The 18,366-nt window shown below is 65.7% G+C and overlaps 1 protein-coding gene across 4 annotated transcripts; it reads left to right on the top strand.

Annotated features, from left to right (window-relative positions):
- The first annotated feature begins 4,836 nt into the window (after positions 1–4,836).
- Positions 4,837–18,019, top strand: STAT6 (signal transducer and activator of transcription 6). Of its 4 annotated transcripts, none has more exons than XM_074565001.1 (23): positions 7,955–8,354; positions 8,856–8,968; positions 9,187–9,317; positions 10,352–10,490; positions 12,314–12,397; positions 12,484–12,601; positions 12,751–12,812; positions 12,994–13,142; positions 13,303–13,434; positions 13,546–13,734; positions 13,815–13,902; positions 14,067–14,189; positions 14,356–14,448; positions 14,651–14,857; positions 14,938–15,032; positions 15,132–15,268; positions 15,389–15,535; positions 15,759–15,828; positions 16,152–16,277; positions 16,389–16,493; positions 16,604–16,684; positions 16,939–17,082; positions 17,157–18,019. In XM_074565001.1, the coding sequence occupies exons 1-23, from the start codon at positions 8,087–8,089 to the stop codon at positions 17,350–17,352; spliced, it is 2,997 nt and encodes a 998-aa protein (XP_074421102.1). In that variant the 5' UTR covers positions 7,955–8,086; the 3' UTR covers positions 17,353–18,019. The 4 variants fall into 4 exon arrangements, with proteins under 4 accessions (XP_074421103.1, XP_074421102.1, XP_074421101.1 ...); XM_074565000.1 differs by having other exon boundaries at positions 7,957–8,354; positions 16,939–17,085; XM_074565002.1 differs by lacking the exons at positions 7,955–8,354; positions 8,856–8,968 and adding an exon at positions 4,837–4,962 and having other exon boundaries at positions 16,939–17,085.
- Positions 18,020–18,366: the final 347 nt, after the last annotated feature.

Genomic DNA, 18,366 nt, shown 5'->3' with positions numbered 1-18,366 from the left:
CGCCGGGGGCGGCGGGGTGGGGGCGGGGGGGCTGCGCGCGCCGCCGCCGCGGCGGAGGGATGAAGGGAGGGAACGCGCGCCGCCGCTCGCCTGACGTCACCGGGCTCGAGCCACCACCGCCGCGCGCGCGGACTTGGGGGGGGGGGGGGCGCCAGCGCGGAGGACGGAGGGGGGGGTCCTACGCGGCGGCAGCGCAGCCGCGCATGCGCGTGGGGTGCGGGGGCTGCCCCCACCGGCCGGGTATGGGCAAGGGCATGGCATGGTGTGGGGTATAGGTATGGTATAGGTATGGCATGGGCAGGGGTAGGGGTGTGGTATGGTATAGCTACGGCATAGTATGGTGTGGGGTATAGGTATGGTATAGGTATGGTATAGGTATGGCATGGGCAGGGGTAGGGGTGTGGTATGGTATAGCTACGGCATAGTATGGTGTGGGGTATAGGTATGGTATAGGTATGGTATAGGTATGGCATGGGCAGGGGTAGGGGTATGGTATGGTATAGCTACGGCATGGTATGGTGTGGGGTATAGGTATGGTATAGGTATGGTATAGGTATGGGATGGGCAGGGGTAGGGGTATGGTATGGTATAGCTACGGCATGGTATGGTGTGGGGTATAGGTATGGTATAGGTATGGTATAGGTATGGCATGGGCAGGGGTAGGGGTATGGTATGGTATAGCTACGGCATGGTATGGTGTGGGGTATAGGTATGGTATAGGTATGGCATGAGCAGGGGTAGGGGTGTGGTATAGTATAGCTACGGCATGGTATGGTGTGGGGTATAGGTATGGTATAGGTATGGCATGGGCAGGGGTAGGGGTATGGTATGGTATAGCTACGGCATGGTATGGTGTGGGGTATAGGTATGGCATGGGCAGGGGTAGGGGTGTGGTATGGTATAGCTACGGCATGGTATGGTGTGGGGTATAGGTATGGTATAGGTATGGCATGGGCAGGGGTAGGGGTGTGGTATGGTATAGCTACGGCATGGTATGGCGTGGGGTATAGGTATGGTATAGGTATGGCATGGGCAGGGGTAGGGGTATGGTATGGTATAGCTACGGCATGGTATGGTGTGGGGTATAGGTATGGTATAGGTATGGTATAGGTATGGCATGGGCAGGGGTAGGGGTGTGGTATAGCTACAGCATGGTATGGTGTGGGGTATAGGTATGGCAGGGGCATGGGCATGGTATGGTATGATATGGGCAGGGGAATGGTATAGGTATGCTATGGGTATGATACGGGCAGGGGCATGGTTTGGTATAGGTGAGGTATGGGCAAGGGTATCATATGGGGGGGTATGGTATGGTATAGGTATGGTATAGGCAAGGGTATGGTATGGTAGAGGTATGGGAATGGTACAGTTATGGTATGGGCAGGGGTATGGCATGATATAGGTATGGCATAGTATAGGCAGGGGTATGGTATGGGCAGGGGTATGGTATAGGTGGGGTATGGCATAGGCAGGGGTATGATCCAGGTATGGCCGGGGCAGGGGCATGGTATGGTCTAGGTATGGTATGGGCAGAGGTACAGTATGGTATAGGTATGGCATAGTGTAGGCAGGGGTATGGTATAGGTATGGTAGGGCAGGGACAGGGGTATGGTGTAGGTATGGTAGGGCAGGGGCACAGTATGGTATAGGTATGGGCAGGGTTATGGCAGAGGTATGGTATGGGCAGGGTTATGGCATAGGTATGGTATGGGCAGGGGCAGGCCCAGGGCGGCCATGGCAGGCCTGGCCTCCGGCACCGCAAGGCCCGTGCCCACGCGTGGTGCCGGGGTCACATCCTGTGGCTCCACGGTGCTTGGACCCTGGCTGTGCCCCTGCCCGTCCCGGCCGGCAGTGGCCACGCTCCCGTCGGCCAGGCTGGAGACGCCGCTGGGGATCAGGAGTGGGATGGGAGAGCCAGGGGACCGGCGGGTGGCAGAGCCGGGCACAAGCCATCAGCCCCGTTCACCCCGCGAGTCCCAGAGACCCAGTGAGGAGCGGGACCGACCCCGGGGGCAAACGCCTGGGCAGCGCCATGGGGTTCCTCTGCAGAGCAGGGGGCCCAGCAGCATCCCAGGGCAGCGGGACCCTCGCTGTCCCCGACGTCCCTGCCGGGGGGAGCACCGCTTGGGTCAAGGATGGGGGAGCAGCCCACCCATCTGTGGCGTCCCCATGTCAGCAGGGCCGGGCATTGCTTGCCCAACTTCAGCTCCCAGAGGAGGCAGAGCTGGTTGCCCACACTCACCACCAGCTCCTGGCGATGGGCCAGAGGCACCCGTCTCTGCCCTGCGGGCCCACCGCGGGGTTACAGCAGAGCCCCCTGGGCTGGGGCCAGCAGCTCCGTCCCCAAAAATGCCCTCGGTTCTCTCGTCTCACCAAAACACCCTTTTCTCTGCAGGGAGCATCCCATCCTGCCTTGGAGGTTCGGTAACGCAGCTCCGTCACCAGAATCTGCATTTTTGGCTGGTCCGGGCTGGGGCTGCGCTGCCAAAAATTGCAGCATTTTAAAGGGCCCCCGGGATCCATCTGGCTCTGGGACCCCAGACACAACCCAGGCAGCAGGGGGGGCTGCTGGCCCCAGGGGGGGCTGGCAGCTGGACCCCTCCCCGGGCCAAGCTCACTGCCAGCCTGCCCCTGACAGCACTGTCCCCTCTCTGGCCGCAGGTCCCTGGGGGGCCAGCACCCCCCCACCAACCCAGGAGAGCCCCTCGTCACTGCCCTGCCACCGCAGCCGTGGCCATGATGGCGGAGCCAGAGCCCTGATGTCAGAGCCAGAGCCGGGAAGTCATCCATCTGCCGCAGCACCCTGCCACGCTGCTGCCTGTGAGGGGCTGAGGCTGGGTGCTGGGGGGAGGAGGGAGGGGGAGATGGGGAGCGCTGCATGCACCCATCAGCAGGCAGCTGCCTGCAGCCCCCCCCGAGTGAAGTCACCTGTTAAAACAATGATGTCACATGCCTGCCCCCACCACACCCCGGTGAGGCAGCAGTGCTGGCAGAGGTGCAGGGAGGGGAAGGAGCCGGCTGGGAGGGGGTCCTCGGGCTGCTGCTGCGCCAGATGTTTGGGAGGAAGGTCCAGATGTTCCTGGGAAGCCACCCCTGCAGCAGGGCCATTGGGGGCAGAGGCAGGGGCAGAGGCAGGGGATGGCCAGGCAGCCTGGGGGGGGTCCGAAGGGCTGCTCTGTGCCCCCCACCACCGCACCAGAGGCCCCCGGAGGTTGTGCAAGCCCTGCGGAGTGGAGGTGGCTGGGATGGCTGTGGCCATGGGATCATAAGGATTCTTCCCACACATGGCCCCCAGCCAGCGCCTGCCCAGGCGGCTCCATGCAGCCCCCACCCCATGCGCAGCCCCCTCTCTGGGCACCCCCTGCCCCCTGGGTGCTACAGGGCCCTGCTGCCTCCTGGGACAGTGCCCCCCGTGGCCCCCCAAAGTTGGTGGGATGGAGGCCATTGCTGCCCCTCGCACCCCTGGAGCCTTGCAGGGATCTCACCGGTGTTGTAGGTGGCTGGGGGGGAGGGGAGAATGCCAACACCAGGCACACCGATGCCACCCCTCCCTGGCACCGGTGAGTCATCGAGGGTCCCGCGGCGAAGACCCTCCCGGGTAGACCTCATCCCCCTACGGTCCCGAGCAACGGGTGGACGGACATCTGTGATGTGGTCACCCGGGTGCTGCCCTGGACCGAGATCTGGGGGGGCTGAGCAGGGCCAGGAAGCCCCTTCCACAGGCCCGGCGCGGCCGCGCTCCTCCGGGGATGCCGAGCACCCCCGAACCGCACTGGGGGCACGACAGGGCCCGGGGCTGCCCCGCAGGGCGGCGGGCGTCCAGCCTCCCGGGGGACCCCGGGTGCGAACGGGGGGCCAGCACACACGGGGCCCGGCTCAAGCGAGGGTGGGGGGGAGAGGTCCCGGCCAGGGGGCGCGCGCTCCCGGAGGACGGCCCCGGCCACCTCCGGTGCTCGTGAGGGCCCCGGGCACGGCGGGTTCACGGGCGCCGCGGCCCCAGGAGCGATGAGAGGGTGCCAAGGACCGGCGGCCCCGGCCCGGCGTCCCCCGCCCCGGTGGCACCGGCAGTGCTGCAGCGCCCCCTGGCGGCTCCGGGGTGGTCCTGCCCGGTGCGGTTCCCACTCCGGCTCCGGCGAGGGGTGTCAGAGCGGCCTTAGGGGCACCCCGGGGAGGGCAACGGGCCCGTTCGGCCCCCGCATGGGGCCCCCTCATGGGTGTCCCCGTGAAGCGACGCCCTCTCGCAGTGTGATCCCTCCTGCAATGAGCCACCCCCCGGTGCAGCGAGCACCCCAACGCCGTGAGCACCCCCTTCCCAGGACCCCGTTCACGTCCTCAGGCCGGGCCAGCACCGGCGAGAGCGGGGGTGGGGGGGCGCAGTCCGGGACCGAGACCATCGTCCCGGCTCCGCTCCGCGGGTATTGGGGTGCCCGGCACATGCTCCTCGACAAGGAGCCACGGCACGGACACGGGTGGGTACGGCGGGGGCTGCCCCGGCCCGGGAGCATCCCCATGGCTGCCGCCGGGGCCGAGCGGCGGGCTCGAAAGAGCAGCGAAGCCGTGGAGGCCCCGAGGCAGGGGTGGGGGCTGATACAGGGCAGACGCAGCTCCGTGGGTGGGTGCCAGATATAGGGCAGGTGCAGGGGGAAAATGCGGGGGTGTAGCGGGTGGATGGGGGCTGATATCGGGCAGGCAGGGGGGCACGAGCAGGGACACGGGGCGGGTATCGCCGTGGGGCTGGGGACCCTGCGGGTCCCGGGTGCCGCCGCGGCCGGTCCGGCGCTGCTGCCCCCCCGCGCGCACCCGCCGCCCGCGCGTCTCCTCCCCCTTCCTGGCGCTCGGCGCTTTCCGCCGGAGCGGGGCAGCCGCGGGACCGGACCGGCCGCGCCCGCCGCCGCCATGGAGTGAGGGGCCGCGCGGCCCGGCCCAGCCCGGCCGCCCCCCGCCAGCGGCGGCTCCCGCCAGGTAACGGCGCGGCGGGCGGGGCGGGGGCGCGGGGTCAGGGCGGCCCCCGGAGCGGGGGCCCTTCCGCCGTCGGGCACCTCCCGGGGCTCGGGCCGGGCCCCGCGGCCGGGGCGGGCGGGCCCGGGGCCCCGCGAAGTGGCGGCCGCGGCAGCCCCCCGGGGCGGGCTCGTGGCTCCCCCGGCCTGGACGCTGCGGGAGGGGGCGCGGGAGGGCCCCCGATGGCCGGGCCGGGGGGGCCGCGGTGACAGCGGGGCTGAGGGGTCCGGGGCTGCGGCCGTGCCGGTGGCCGGGTGGATTCCCCGGCGCCCGTGGGGCGGTGCTGCCGCCGGGGCGGGGGCTGCCCGGTGGACACCTCCCTGCAGGTCCGCAGGGGAGCGGAGCGGCTGCCCGGCCCTGGCCGGGGCGCTTCGGGATGGGTGGGCACCAGGGTTGCGGGGCGAGGGGCTGCAGGGTGACCGCGCTGGACCCCGGGCAGCTGCGGGGACCGCAGGCCGGTGGGCGTCGAGGCTGCCCGTGGCCACAGGGGCACAGCCTGGCCCGTGCCCGGCCGGTGCTCGGCAGGGCTGCCAAGCCCAAAGTCCAAAAGTGCCCAGCTGCTGAGTGCCCATGTTGACGCAGCCCATGGCACCCCTCTGTCCCGGGGCGAGGGATGTGTGGGACGAAGCGAAAGCGCCCGGCGGGGGCTGTGGTGGAGAGCACCAGACCCCCTGGTCCACACAGACGGGACCCCACAGCAGCGAGCTCCTGGGGTGGGAGCTGGGGCTGGATCCAGCCTGGGCTCGCCGTGCCGTGAGTCATGCCGGGGCTGGGCCAGCTGGGGAAGGCCCTGCTCCTCTTCCTCTGAACCAGAAAAGCTTTCACTGCCAGAGAGCAGCCGATTGCGGCCAGCCCCTGCCACCGTGCGGGCTTCATGGTGTCCTCCCTGCAGCACTGTCACCAGAGTCCCACCGACTGGGATGGTGGTCCTGTGCCCTTGCCTTGGCCTCAGCCGGAGAGCACCAGCAGCAGTGGCCTTCCCAGCACCCCGGGGAAACTGAGGCATGTCGAGAGGCAGGGAGGTGTCACGGGCTGCGTCCCTGCGGGGCCAGAGCTAGAGCAGAGCCCAGGTGTCCTGAGCATCAAGCACTGGAAAATCTCTGAGCATCTTTCCCTGAGAAAGCCCCGGGGAATCTCTGCGCGGCACCCAGGAGGACCAGGAGGGTGCAGAGGGCAGGGGGACATCCCTGCTTCCAGCTGCTGGCCCAGCTCCTTCCCCACCAGCCCCTGGCACTGGGTTGGAAAACTGGGGGTTGGGGGGGGGGGGCAGAGGGGAGCCAGCCAGGAGGGGGGTGTCTCATGGTCCTGATCCCCCAGGCACAAGGGGGAGAGGTGGCCGGGAGGGTGGGGGGCTGCGGTCTGATGCCAGGAAGTGCTGGTGGTTAATGAGTAACAGCCATGAGATGTACGGCAGCTTTCACTTCTGGGATGTGGACTCGGTTTCCCATTGCCCCATGAGTAAGCAGAAAGCCCATGCAGGGAGCGCGGGGGTCCTCAGCGAGGCCCTCCTGCGCCCGGGCTCCTCCTGCCCGACCTCCCACCCTGCGGATCCCTGGGCCCACCGAGGAGGCGAAGCGGCCCCTCGGGTGGAGGAGGAAGTGAAAGCAACGTCACCGAGGGGGCACGGGCAGGGGAGCGCGGGGCATACCCGGGTGGCTGCTCCCCTCGCTGGGTGCCATATCCTGCCCCGCCATTGAGCCGGAGGTGCCTCGAAGCCGTGGGGTTTCCCTGGGTAACAGCTCCCAGCCCTGCGGGCCCCATTGCTGTTCCAGGCTTCAACCCCGGCCAGGTCTTGCCTCCCTGCTGCCATCCCCTGTGCCTGGGACCGCGGTGGCAGCTCTGGACCCCCGCTCGGTGGGGGAAGCGCAGTGCTCGCTGCCATGGGAGCCTCCACCCTGGGCTGCCTCCAAGGGAGAAGGAACCCCATGGCAGCTGGGCCAGTGGGAGATTTGGGGCGCGTCCGCGGTGGGTGTAGGTGCATTGCGCTGGGTGCTGCGGAGCCGGGAGCTGTGCCTGCCCCGGCACCACCGAGCTGCGGGGCTGGAAGCTGCAGCGGCTGCTTCTGCCAGGCTGCCCAGGGGCGAGGGTCCCCACAGGAGGAGCGGCTCTGTCGCCAACAAGGTCTCTGTCCCCACCTGTTGCCCAGTTTCCCTCTCCCCGATGCTGCAGGGGGTGTGAAGGAGCAAACTTTACGTGGCCTGGTGCAGCGACAGGGAAGGAAGCTGGGGCTGGACACACGGAAACCTCTGTGCAGCGCAGCCCTGTCCAGGGGTATTGTTAGAGGGGAAGGCTCTTCTGCAGAAGGAGCAGAGGAGGAAAACATGGAAATTAGGACGGGAAGGAAACAGGGCATGGCTGGGCTGAAGGAGCTGCTGTGACTGATGCTGGGAGGGGACAGGCCTGTTCTCCCCTCCAAGCTGTTGTCCCCTGGGCTGCTGGGAGCCGGGGAGGAGGAGCACAGCATCTCCCGCAGACTCTTAGCAAATTCAGGCATGCCCGGCTTACGTTCAAGGTTGCCGCTTACCAGCCAGTGGCTGCCTCCCAGGGCTAAGCAGAAATACAGGTTTTAATGGGGGGAGGAGGATGGGGTTTACATCTTGTCGATCACAAAATGAGAGGCTGTTTTTCTCTCCTGTCTTGGTTCCCTGCATGCTGGCAGCTCTCATCTCACTAGGGCCGTGGGGAGAGCTGGGCAGTGTTCCCGGCTGTCGCTGGGCGCCTTTCCCTCCGTGCATTGACCTCTCCAGAGTAAACTCAGCTCTCAGGCTGCGCACTGCAGTAAATCATCGGGATCTGTTTGCTCTGGCCAGCCAAGCAGAGTCGAAAGCAAATGTGTTCCTGGAAGCGCCAGGCTTGGCGTGCCCTGGGGTCAGGCCTCCGTCCGCTGCGGTTCCTCTGTGGGGCAGCACGCAGAGCTCTGTCAGGGTTGCTGGGTCCTGCCGAGTCTCCCGGCTCCCGCGGGAAGCAGAGCACCCCGGGGGCTGCATGGCTGCTGTGGCCCTGGGTGCGCTGCCGACGGGACGGGCGCAGCGGTTGTTTTGCGCTCTCTGCAATGTTGCCCTAGTGACGCTGGCTTCCTTCCCCTTGCATGGTTTCTCAAAGCCTCTGGCAGCTCCACCTCCGCCCTGCGCCTTGGCTCTTGCAGCGCGGCCAAGACCCGCGGGGAACGCGCTGCCCGCGAGGACACGTGACGCGACGCCCTGCTCGGCTGTTTGCTTTTGGGGACGGGAAGCCAGGCCTGGGCGGCTGGGCTGGCTGGGGTCCCGTGGCGCCCTGGCCCCGCGTCTGGGCGGCGAGCTGCCCCGCCACAGGCTCCGGGCTCTGCCCCAGCCCGGTCCGGGGGAACCAGCAGCGAGGTGCGTCTGGGCCGGATGGCAGTGACCCGTTCCCTCACCTGCTGGGCCCCGAGGGGTCCCAGAGGGGAGCAGGCTGCTGGTGGGGGCTGGAGGGGGCGAGCATGGCAGGCAGTGGGGAGGAAGGGAGTGCACTGTCGGGAATAGGCATGGTGTGGGCAGGACGGAGCAGACACTGCTGGGGGCCAGGGCGGGGGACAGACTGTCGGGGTTGCAGCACCCAGTTTGGGGGGTTTTGGGGAACCTGTGGTCCGGGCTGGGCCATGACACCCCAGCCCAGGCCTCCCCTGTGGAGTTTCTGGTCTAGCACTTCGTTCCAGTCCTCCTCTTGCTTTCCATGAGCTTTGGAGCCCACCATTTCAGGCTGTGGGATGCCCAAGCAGGCACCTTCCTCGGGGGGCGGCTGGGGAGGTTTTGGGAAGCAGCTGGACGCCTCACTGGGTCCACGTCAGCAGAGCAGTCCCCCCAAGCTCTGAGGTCTCACGCTCTTCCTGCTCCCGGCAGCTCTCCTGTCTCTCCTGCACCAAGACCGTCAGTGCTTGCCATCCCGCCGCAAGTCCTTGTGCGTCACCCACGGCAGGAGGCGCAGCGATTCCCCGCAGATGCAGGAAACTGAGGCACGAGTGGGCTGCCTGCCTGCCCAGGATTGCCCAAGAGGCTGATCCTGGATCAGGCTTCCTGCTCCTCCTCCTGAGCAGCAGGTTCAGGCAGCAGTGGGACAGGAGGCAGCTCTCGCCCTCCTGGAGGAGCCATTGGTGCCAACGGAGCTGGGCAGAGGGCTGGGGGCTCTGGGCACTGCAGCTCTGCTCACGTCCCATCTCCTGTTCCTCCACAGGTGACTGTTCCCAAGATGTCCCTCTGGAGCATCGTCTCCCACATGCCGCCGGAGGAGTTCAGCGGCCTCTTCACGGAGTTTCCCCGCAGTCTGCGCTGTCTCCTGGGCGACTGGCTGGAGAGCCAGCCCTGGTGAGTCCCCTGGCACCTGCCTGCTCTGCCCTGCCCCAGCGCAGCTCCCCACGCACCCGTGACCGGACCAGGCAGCGTCTGGGGCCGGCTGCCCCGGGGGGCCCAGCCTGGGCAGCACCCGACCGTCAGGCCTGAACATGTGGGCGGAGGCGGGTGCTGGTGACGGGCCCCATCCATGGCCCCAGGTGAGGTGGGTGAGGAGGCTGGGGTCTGCGTGGGACGTCTGGTCAGGAGCAAAAGGCAGGACCACAGCGTTGGTCCAAGGGGCCCATCCAGGAGACGGGGCTGCAGGCAGGGCCAGGGCCAGGCACGTCGGCAGCGCAGCCTGGGAAAGGCCTGAGGACCCTGAACTGGATGCGGATGGAGCCCCGGGATCCGTGGGCAGAGGGTGCAGCCATCTGGGTCTGTCAGTGCCCGTGGGGTCCGGACTGGGGTCCGATTGCAGTGGCAGCAACCGCGAGCGCAGCCTGGCCAGATTCCCCTTTTTGTGCCTACGAAATAGCAACAGCAATGACTGATTATTCCCACCATGGGCTCACCCAGCCTTTCCAAGGAGCTTCTCCTTTGGATGCAGACAGGCAGAAAAGCCCCCCCGGCACAAACTCCTGCCTCGTGGGGCTGCGTCCGTGCCGGGTGCCAAGGCTCTCAGGCCAGAGAAGCAGTGCACGACACTGCGTTGTGGCAGTGGTGACGGGGCTGCTCCCTGGCATGTGGCTCTGGGACCCATGGCATGCAGCTGGGGCTGAGGCGCAGCAGTGGGGGTCCCACTGCAGGGATGAGGCATGGTGGAGGCAGGCGGGCAGCAGCTGGGTGTACATGTGGGAGAGGTTTCAGGAGGTCACATCTCCGAGCAGCCACCTCATCTCACTCAGAGCGCAGTTCATCGTTGTTCATGCAGTACATTTCCCCTAGAAAACCAGCCACCCTGGGTAGTGCACCAGGACGTCCCCTTCCTCCCCAAAGTGAGCGTGGGGTTCGGGGTTGTGCAAGGGAAGGTGCAGGAATTGTGCCCTCCAATCCTTTCCCCTCTCCAGGGAGTTCATCAATGGCTCGGACACCTTCTGCACCAGCGTGGCCAGCGGGTTGCTCTCGGCCATGCTGGAGAAGCTCCGCAGCGCGGCCGGCAGCAACGGGCAGCAGTGCCAGATCCTCCAGCAAATCAGTGGCATCGAGGTGCGCAAGGGCCGGGTGTGGGGACCCTCGGGGCTGCGTCACGCTGGGATTGCAGCGGGCTGCTGAGGAAGATTTGATTATTTTATGGTTCAGATTTGCTGGTTCAAGCACTGCTCGAAGGGGCCGATGCCACGGGCCCGTCCCCCCTCAACACATTTCAAGGCCAGCGTGGTCTTGAGCAACTTGTGCAGACTCAGCGTCTGGGGTTTTTGGGGTGCTTCAGTGGGACGGAGGGGGTTTGTTTGCATCCCGGGGCTGAGCCCCAGCTCGCTGCAGTACTTGGACTGTCACAGCCACAATCACGGTTCCCCTCAGCTCCCTTCCCTGCCCCACCTGCCACGCTTCCCACCTTTCCCTCCCTGTGGTGGTTCTGCAGCCCCTTCAGTGCCTGGGGGGCCACCCCCCATGGCCGCGTCCTCCTGGGCCCCGTGCCAGACCCTCACCCCATGGGGAGCCTCCCGAGAGCATTGGCCCCTCATGGCCACGGCTCCACTCGCCCCCGGCACCCAGGCAGCCGCCTCGCCAGATGTTCCCCATTTTCTGCTCGAGTGTTTGATTTCTCCTTCCTCCGTGCCGTGTGTTGTGCTGCATTTCCTCCTGCCGTGTCGGCGTGTGCGTGCTGGGTTTCTTTTTCTGGGCTGTTTCTCTTTATCGAGGTCTGTTTGAATTTCTCTCTGTCTCTCTTCTACCCTCTGTGATTGCAGATTTAACCCCTCTACTCTCTCTCCTGCCAGTGAAGCTCTTAGTGTAAGGGCTGAGTGGTGCTCACTCCCAGAGCCCCGTTCGGGTTGAAAGCCGAAAGCTTTTTTGGTAACAGACATTTTTAATATACAACATTTGGGAAGGGGTCAGCTTTAGTCATAACTTCTGGGTAACAGGGTAACTTTCCAAAACAAGGCTGTTGCTTGCTTTTTTGAAGTTGTTGTAGGAAAATGCACAGATGTTTCAGCTTAGGTGTTCTTATTTAAAGTGCTCAAGAAAAGCCACTCTCCCATGTTTCCTCCTCCCACTGTCCCTCATCCCGAAACAGCCACCCCTTGTTTCTCCCAAGCTCCTGCCACTTCCCAGAGCGGAGGGGAAGCGCCGGGAGCCGGGTGCTCCCCCACAAGATGGGTAACCGCAGGGGAGTGGCTGGGGAGAGGGGTGGGAAAACTGGCTGGTGGGAGACCAGACCTTGGGCCTTTTTTCCCCCCGAACCCTGGGGTTTGCCCCAGCAGAGCCCCGGTGCCGGCCCCGCGCTGCCAGTGTGGCGTCGGGACATGGGGCAGATACGGGGGGTCGGTCACGGAGCTGCCTCCCGACGGGAAGCCACAGAGCACGTGTCCGGCACTTCGCTGCTACGCTCTACTGCTGTTTTGGGAAGTAGCTAAATTGGGAAATGCGCGAAGGCCGGAGGAGCTGGCATGGGGCGCAGGGAGCTGGAGCCAACAGGGAAATTCCTCGCCCTGTTTTCAGTGTAAAGTGTTGATCCACCCAGCCCAGGGCAGCTGGGAGAATCTTCACCAGGTGTCAGGCTGTCAAGTCTCGAGGAGATGCTTGCAGGAACAGAGAATTTGCTTTGGTTTGATTTTTATTTTTTTTTTTAAATTGAAGTTGATTTGTATTTTTATTATGCACAGTTTAAAGTGGTTTTAAAGCTGGAAATCAGCTCCGTCAGAACAGCAGAGAGTTGTGGTCTGTCCCACGTTTCAGATCATGAAACCCCAGAGTCTGACTTAGCACCGTTCATTGTGGGAAGGGAGCCTGAAATGCATGGGTGGGGTGGGGGGGTCGGGGTGCGCGTGTGCTGCCCCGGTAACACCCTGGGCTTGGCTCCCCTGCAGAGCGCCTACCGGCGGGACCCGCTACGGCTGGTGGCTGTCCTGAAAGCCATCCTGGAGGGCGAGAAGGCCGCCGTGCTCAAGAGGGTGCGTGGTCCCTGCCCCACTGCTGGGGCTCCCCGAGGCGCGGGGCTGGCTCTGGACCCCACTCACCCCCCTCTGCTCTGCCCCAGGACCATCACCTGCCCCTCAGCTTCCACCGGCGCCAGGAGGAGCTCAAGTTTGGCCTGGGGCTGCAGCGGCTGCAGCACCGCATCCGCGAGATCCAGGCGCTGCGGGACGGCTCCGCAGGTGAGGGGCTGGGGCAGGATGGGTCCTGCTCTGCTTGGGTCTGCCGTGGGGCGCAGCGCAGGCAGCATGCCCCCCCTGAGGTGCTGGGCAGTGCAGTGCAGATGCCGGCTCCTGGTGCTAATGGGACCACCCCCATTCTTCCTCCGCAGCCTCTCTGCAGCTGAATGTGCGGGACCCACAGCTGAAGCCTGAAGCGAAACCCGCAGAGAGTGTGAGTAGGGGCCTGGGGCACCAGGAGCGGGGGGAAGGTGCAGTCCAAGCACAGGGGCAGGGAGGAAGCGCGGGGCCAAGGGTTTTGCTGCCCTGGAGGGGATGGTGTGGGGCCGCAGGTTGCTGCCAGGGGAGGGAATGGTGCAATGCAGAGCCCCATGACTGGTGCTGCCCCCCCTCAGGAGCTGCCCACCCTGATCCTGGAGGCCGTGAAAGAGCTGGAATTGGCCAAACAGCAGGTACTGAAGAGGATCCAAATCTGGAAGAGGCAGCAGCAGCTGGCGGGGAACGGGGCCCTCTTTGAGGAGAACCTTGCTCCGCTGCAGAAGAGGTGAGGTGGCACAGGTCAGAGATGGGGGGCCAAGAGCATCACTCCTGCCCCCTTCGCCCCCCTGGGAGCAAGGAGCCCATGGTCCCAGGGGCTCTGGGAGAGTGATGGTCCGACTCTGCTTTGGCTGGGGGTGTTCCTTTCCCCATGGTTCCCCTGGCAGGTGTGAGAGCCTGGTCGAGGTTTACTTCCAGCTGCACCAGCAGGTGATGGCGGCGAGCGCGGAGCTGGGGGCTGAGCTGCTGCCCCGGCTCCTGGAGCGGTTCAACGAGGTGTTATCCAGCCTGGTCAAGAGGTAACGGCGGGGGGGCCGTGGTGGCAGAGGGGCAAGGTGGGTCTGCGGAGATTGGTGGTGGCACTGGCGGCAGTGTTGTGCTGGGCACCATTGTCTCCCCTTGTCCCCCAGCTCCTTCCTGGTGGAGAAGCAGCCCCCGCAGGTGCTGAAGACCCAGACCAAGTTCCAGGCGAGCATCCGATTCCTGCTGGGCCCCCAGCTGCTGAAGGCATCGGCGAAGCCCTACATGGTGCGGGCTGACATGGTGACAGAGAAGCAGGCGCGGGAGCTGGCGCTCAGCGCCTACAGCAACACCCTCAGGTGAGCGGCGGCTGGGCAGCGTGGGGGCGAGGAGGCGGCCACGCCACCGCGCCAGCCCTCACCCCCCCGCCTCTGCCCAGCGAGAGCACAGGGGAGATCATGCATAACGTAGTGGCCCTGGAGACCAACCCCACCAATGGGACCTGCTGCGCCAACTTCAAGAACGTGGTGAGCACCACTGACAAGGGGCTGTACAGGGGCTGTGGGATGGGCTGGGGGCTTCACTGGGGCACTGGGAGGCCTCAAGGCAGGGCTGTCCGGGGGATGGGAGGGCTGGGGGGTCCCAAGGCCGGTGCTTGCCCAGGGGTGATGCTCGGCGCTCCCCTCCATAGCTGCTGAAGAAGATCAAGCGCTGCGAGCGGAAGGGGTCTGAGTCGGTGACAGAGGAGAAGTGTGCCGTCCTGTTCAGCACCACTGTGGCCCTGACCCCCAGCAACCTCTCCGTCCACCTCCAGGTACCGGCCCCTCTCCCGCGGGACAGGGTTTGGCAGCGCTGAGCATCCCCCCGACGGGACACCTGGGCCCTCTCCCGGTGCAGAGCCCCCTTTCAGGCTGGGACAGCCAGCCCCACCTCACTCGGGGTGGCCTCGGGGCTGAGGGAGGGCCACTCTCTGCCCCCAGGTGCTGTCTCTCCCCATCGTGGTCATCGTCCATGGGAACCAGGACAATAACGCCAAAGCAACCGTGCTGTGGGATAACGCCTTCTCCGAGATCGTGAGTGCCGTGAGCCGGAGAGAAGGGCCACAGGGCAGGGAAAGGAGCTGCTGGGATGCCAAGACTGGGTCCGGCTCTGGGATGGGGACAGCTGGATGGCAGGCTGGAGCAGGAGCCCCAGAGCACGGGTGGGATGGGGTGGGCTGGGACAGGGCAACGGGTGAGCCACTGTCCTGATGCTGTCTGCCCTGCCCTGCCACAGGACCGGGTGCCCTTCGTGGTGGCCGAGCGGGTGCCCTGGGAGAAGATGTGTGATACGCTGAACCTGAAGTTCAAGGCAGAGGTGCAGACCACCAAGGGGCTTCTCAAGGAGCATTACTTCTTCCTGGCCCAGAAGATCTTCAATGACCACAGTGCCAGCCTCGAGGACTTCCAGAGCCGCAGTGTCTCCTGGGCCCAGTTCAACAAGGTTACTGGGAGAGATGGCCAGGGTGGGCAGGGGCCGGCATGGCCCTGGGGAGCCTCACACTCTCTCTCTCTCTGCCCCAGGAGATCCTGCCCGGTCGGGGATTCACGTTCTGGCAGTGGTTTGATGGAGTCCTTGACCTCACCAAGAGATGCCTCAAAAGTTACTGGTCAGACAGGTGGGTGCCCAGAGGCCAAGTAGGGCCGTACCTGGGGAGTCCTGGTCCTGGCCCTCCACCCAGGCGCTGGCCCGCTCTCCCATCTGTCCATCCCTCTAGGCTCATCATTGGCTTCATCAGCAAGCAGTACGTCTGCAAACTCCTGAGCACGGAGCCTGACGGGACCTTCCTGCTCCGCTTCAGCGACTCGGAGATCGGGGGTGTCACTATTGCTCATGTCATCCGGGGCAAGGATGGTGAGACGAGGGGACAGCGGCCGCTCTCAGTGCTGCGAAGGGGAGGTGTCTTCATGGCCTGGGGACGTCAGGCGTTACGGGGACGAGGCGACGGAGCCCTGTTGCTGTGTCTCCCCTCAGGCTCCAGCCAGGTGGAGAACATCCAGCCCTTCTCTGCCAAGGACCTCTCCATCCGCTCCCTCGGCGACCGCATCCGGGACCTGGGGCAGCTCCGCAACCTCTACCCGAACATCCCCAAGGACCAAGCGTTTGGGAGTCACTACAACAGTGAGTGGGTGGGAGCAGAGGCGGGCCCTGGGCTTCACATCTGCCTCCCCAGTGATGCTGCAGGGAGGAGCGGGGGGGTTTGGGAGGGAAGAGCGGTTTGGGTCCCATCCAGGTACTGCTGGCCCCAGAGCTTGCAGGGGTGGCCAGTGCTGGCAAAGAGGGCTGGCACGGCACGGCGCCGTGCTGGGGTGGTGGTTCATGGATGCTTCTCCTCTCTGAGCAGAAGAGCAGACGGGTAAGGACGGCCGGGGCTACGTCTCCACCGCCATCAAGATGACAGTGGAAAGCGAAAGGTGGGTGTGCATGCGAGGCCGTGGCCATGCCGGAGGTGTTTGCCCTCTGCGATGCCAAGCTGCGCTGGGCCAGGGCTTGCACAGACTTCACCGGGACGGCCTGCACATCGCTGCTGGGTGGGGGGATTTCTGACCGGGCAAAATGAGGATGTGCTTGTGTGCGAGGAATCCCCCGTGGGTATCCCGAGCCGCAGTGGAGCGTGTCTGCGAGCGCACCACCCTCTCCGCAAGCAAGTGCCGACATGCACATGTGCTTCTTTAGAGGCTGGACCTTGCAGCGCGCGAGTCCTGCCTGTGCTGATGGGGACAATGTGCTTTTGCAGGGACCAGCAGCCCCAGAGCACCACAGGGGGCCCCCCCGAGGGCCCCCAGGCTCAGATGTTCAGCCTGCCCATGCTGCAGCCCGAGCTGCGCCCTGAGAGCCTGCAGTCGGTGCTCAGCCCCATCTGGTGAGTGCCCGGCTCTGTATCTGGCCGTGCCCCAGACCTGCTCCGCCGTGGGATGGGGGCTCTAGTGGAGAACACTCTTGGATGCTAAACCCTCTGTGTCTGCGCTTGCAGCCCCCCTGCTCCCTTCTGCCCCCAGCCTGTTCCCACGGGCTACCCCACAGGTGAGAGCAGCATCGACATGATGGTCTCCAACAACCTCGGGTCCTCCTTCCCTAGGTAGGAACAGTGCTGGTTCAGGGTGGGGGACAGGGTGGGCCCCTCACCACCCCCAGGCGCGGTTGGGTGGTGTTTCCCCCACCTCTAAGCCCTCCTGCTCCTCTCCACAGCACGTCACCGATGCTCTCGCCATCCCTGGCCATGGACCACGCGCTGCCCTGCTGCCAAGACCTTGCCTTCAGGAACCCCTTGTAAGACCTGGCACGTGGCCAGAGAGGGGCACCCTGCTTTGCCCCCCCTTCCCACCATGCCGTGGCCCCAGGATGGGCAGAGCTGCAGGGACCTTCCCCAGCTGACCTGTGCTCCCAGTGCTCTGCGCTACTGGTGCTCCCTACAAGGAGACCCACCAAGCACTTCCCCACCCTGTGCCTTGTGGGGAAGCACCCTGGGGGCAGGGAGATATCCCATGGCCTTACCTCAGCCCCCCTCGTTCTTTGCCCCACAGGCCCTTCATGCCCAACCAGTACATCGCGGGGGAGGCCTCGCAGCTGCTGTCGGCGGGCCCCTCACCAGAGCCACAGGACGAGGAGATGGCTGAGCTGGCCCCCTTCACACCGATGGTGGAGCCGCCGCTGCAGAGCTCCCCAAGGTGGTAAGCATGGGGGGGTCAGCAGGGGGGCCTGGGGGGGCTGCCCGGGGTCACCCTGCCACCTCTCTCCCTAGGATGCCCCCCAGCCTGGACCTGCCACCCAGCTCCAACTTCGACCAGTTACTGCAGGAGATGCCCATGGAGGGCCCTGCGCTGTGCCCCCCCTTCACGCCCCCCCTGCAGCACAGCGGGTACCCCAGCCCCAACGCCTCTTGCTGGGGCGTGGGGGAGTCGCGGTGGGATGACAGCGTCCGGCCAGGGCACGCGTGAGGAGGCTGCGGGGTTGCTGGGGGGGACGTTGGACTGTGCTCCGCTGCCCCCCCCAGCCTTGTCTGTGTTCCTGGACTTGATACGACTTGTGCTGGGGTGGAAACTCTGGCAGGGGAGGGGGGAATTTTCCGGGGGGGGGTAGCACTTTGGGTAACACTCTACCCCCCTCCCCCGTGTGTATACGCTGCACTTTGGAGCATGGAGATGCTGCCCGCCCACGCTGCTGCTGGGGTCCGCGCTCCCGGGAGGCAGGGGGTGTGGGGGCGCAGGGGCCCCGACCTGCGGGGGGGTTCCCGCAGCCAAGCGCGGTGCCCCCAGCCCACGCCACCGGGCTCGGCCCTGTGGGGGCCGGGATGAGTCAGCTGCGGGGGCGGGAGGCAGCAGCGGGAAACACACTGGGGCGGACGTGCCAGCCCAGTGTGTGACAGGCCCCCCCTGCCCGGGGGGGGGATATGCAGGGACCCCGTGCTCTGGTCCAGGGGGACATGGACCCCTCACACCCGCAGCTGGCGCTTGCTTTGGGGTTTGTGAGCTCCCCCCCAAGCCTGGAGCAGGGCCCCAGCAGGGAGAGGGAGCCGGGGGGGGGCATGGGGGCAGGAAGATAAGCCATAAAATAAAGTTTTATTCCAAAATAACAAAATAAATAATCTACTGTACACGTTACAAAGGAAGAGTCGCTAATGCTCTAAAAAGACACCACACAGTCCTAAGGGGGTGGGGGGCCCCAGGGCTGGGCACGGCTGGCAGAAATGGGGGGGCAGGAGGGACCCCGAGGGGCTGGGGGGGCAGCACCGCCCCAGTGCCCGTCAAACGGCGCCTGCTTCGTGCTGGGGGGGGGTGGGGGGGGTGCGTGCGTGTGACACCCCACGGCACAGGGACCATGCATGGCAGCGCACGCAGCTAATGGCAGAGCAGGTGCGGGGGGGGGGGGGGGGGGCGGGGGGTGCACCGTCGCTGGTGCCGAGCTGCAGTTGCTGCGGGGGGGGCGGGGGGGGGGGGGGGGGGTGTATTTAC

Source organism: Larus michahellis, chromosome 22, assembly GCF_964199755.1.
Source record: "Larus michahellis chromosome 22, bLarMic1.1, whole genome shotgun sequence".
Taxonomy (NCBI): Eukaryota; Metazoa; Chordata; class Aves; order Charadriiformes; family Laridae; genus Larus; species Larus michahellis.
Note: the sequence above shows the minus strand (reverse complement) of the source record. Positions and strands in the feature narration are given on the sequence as shown.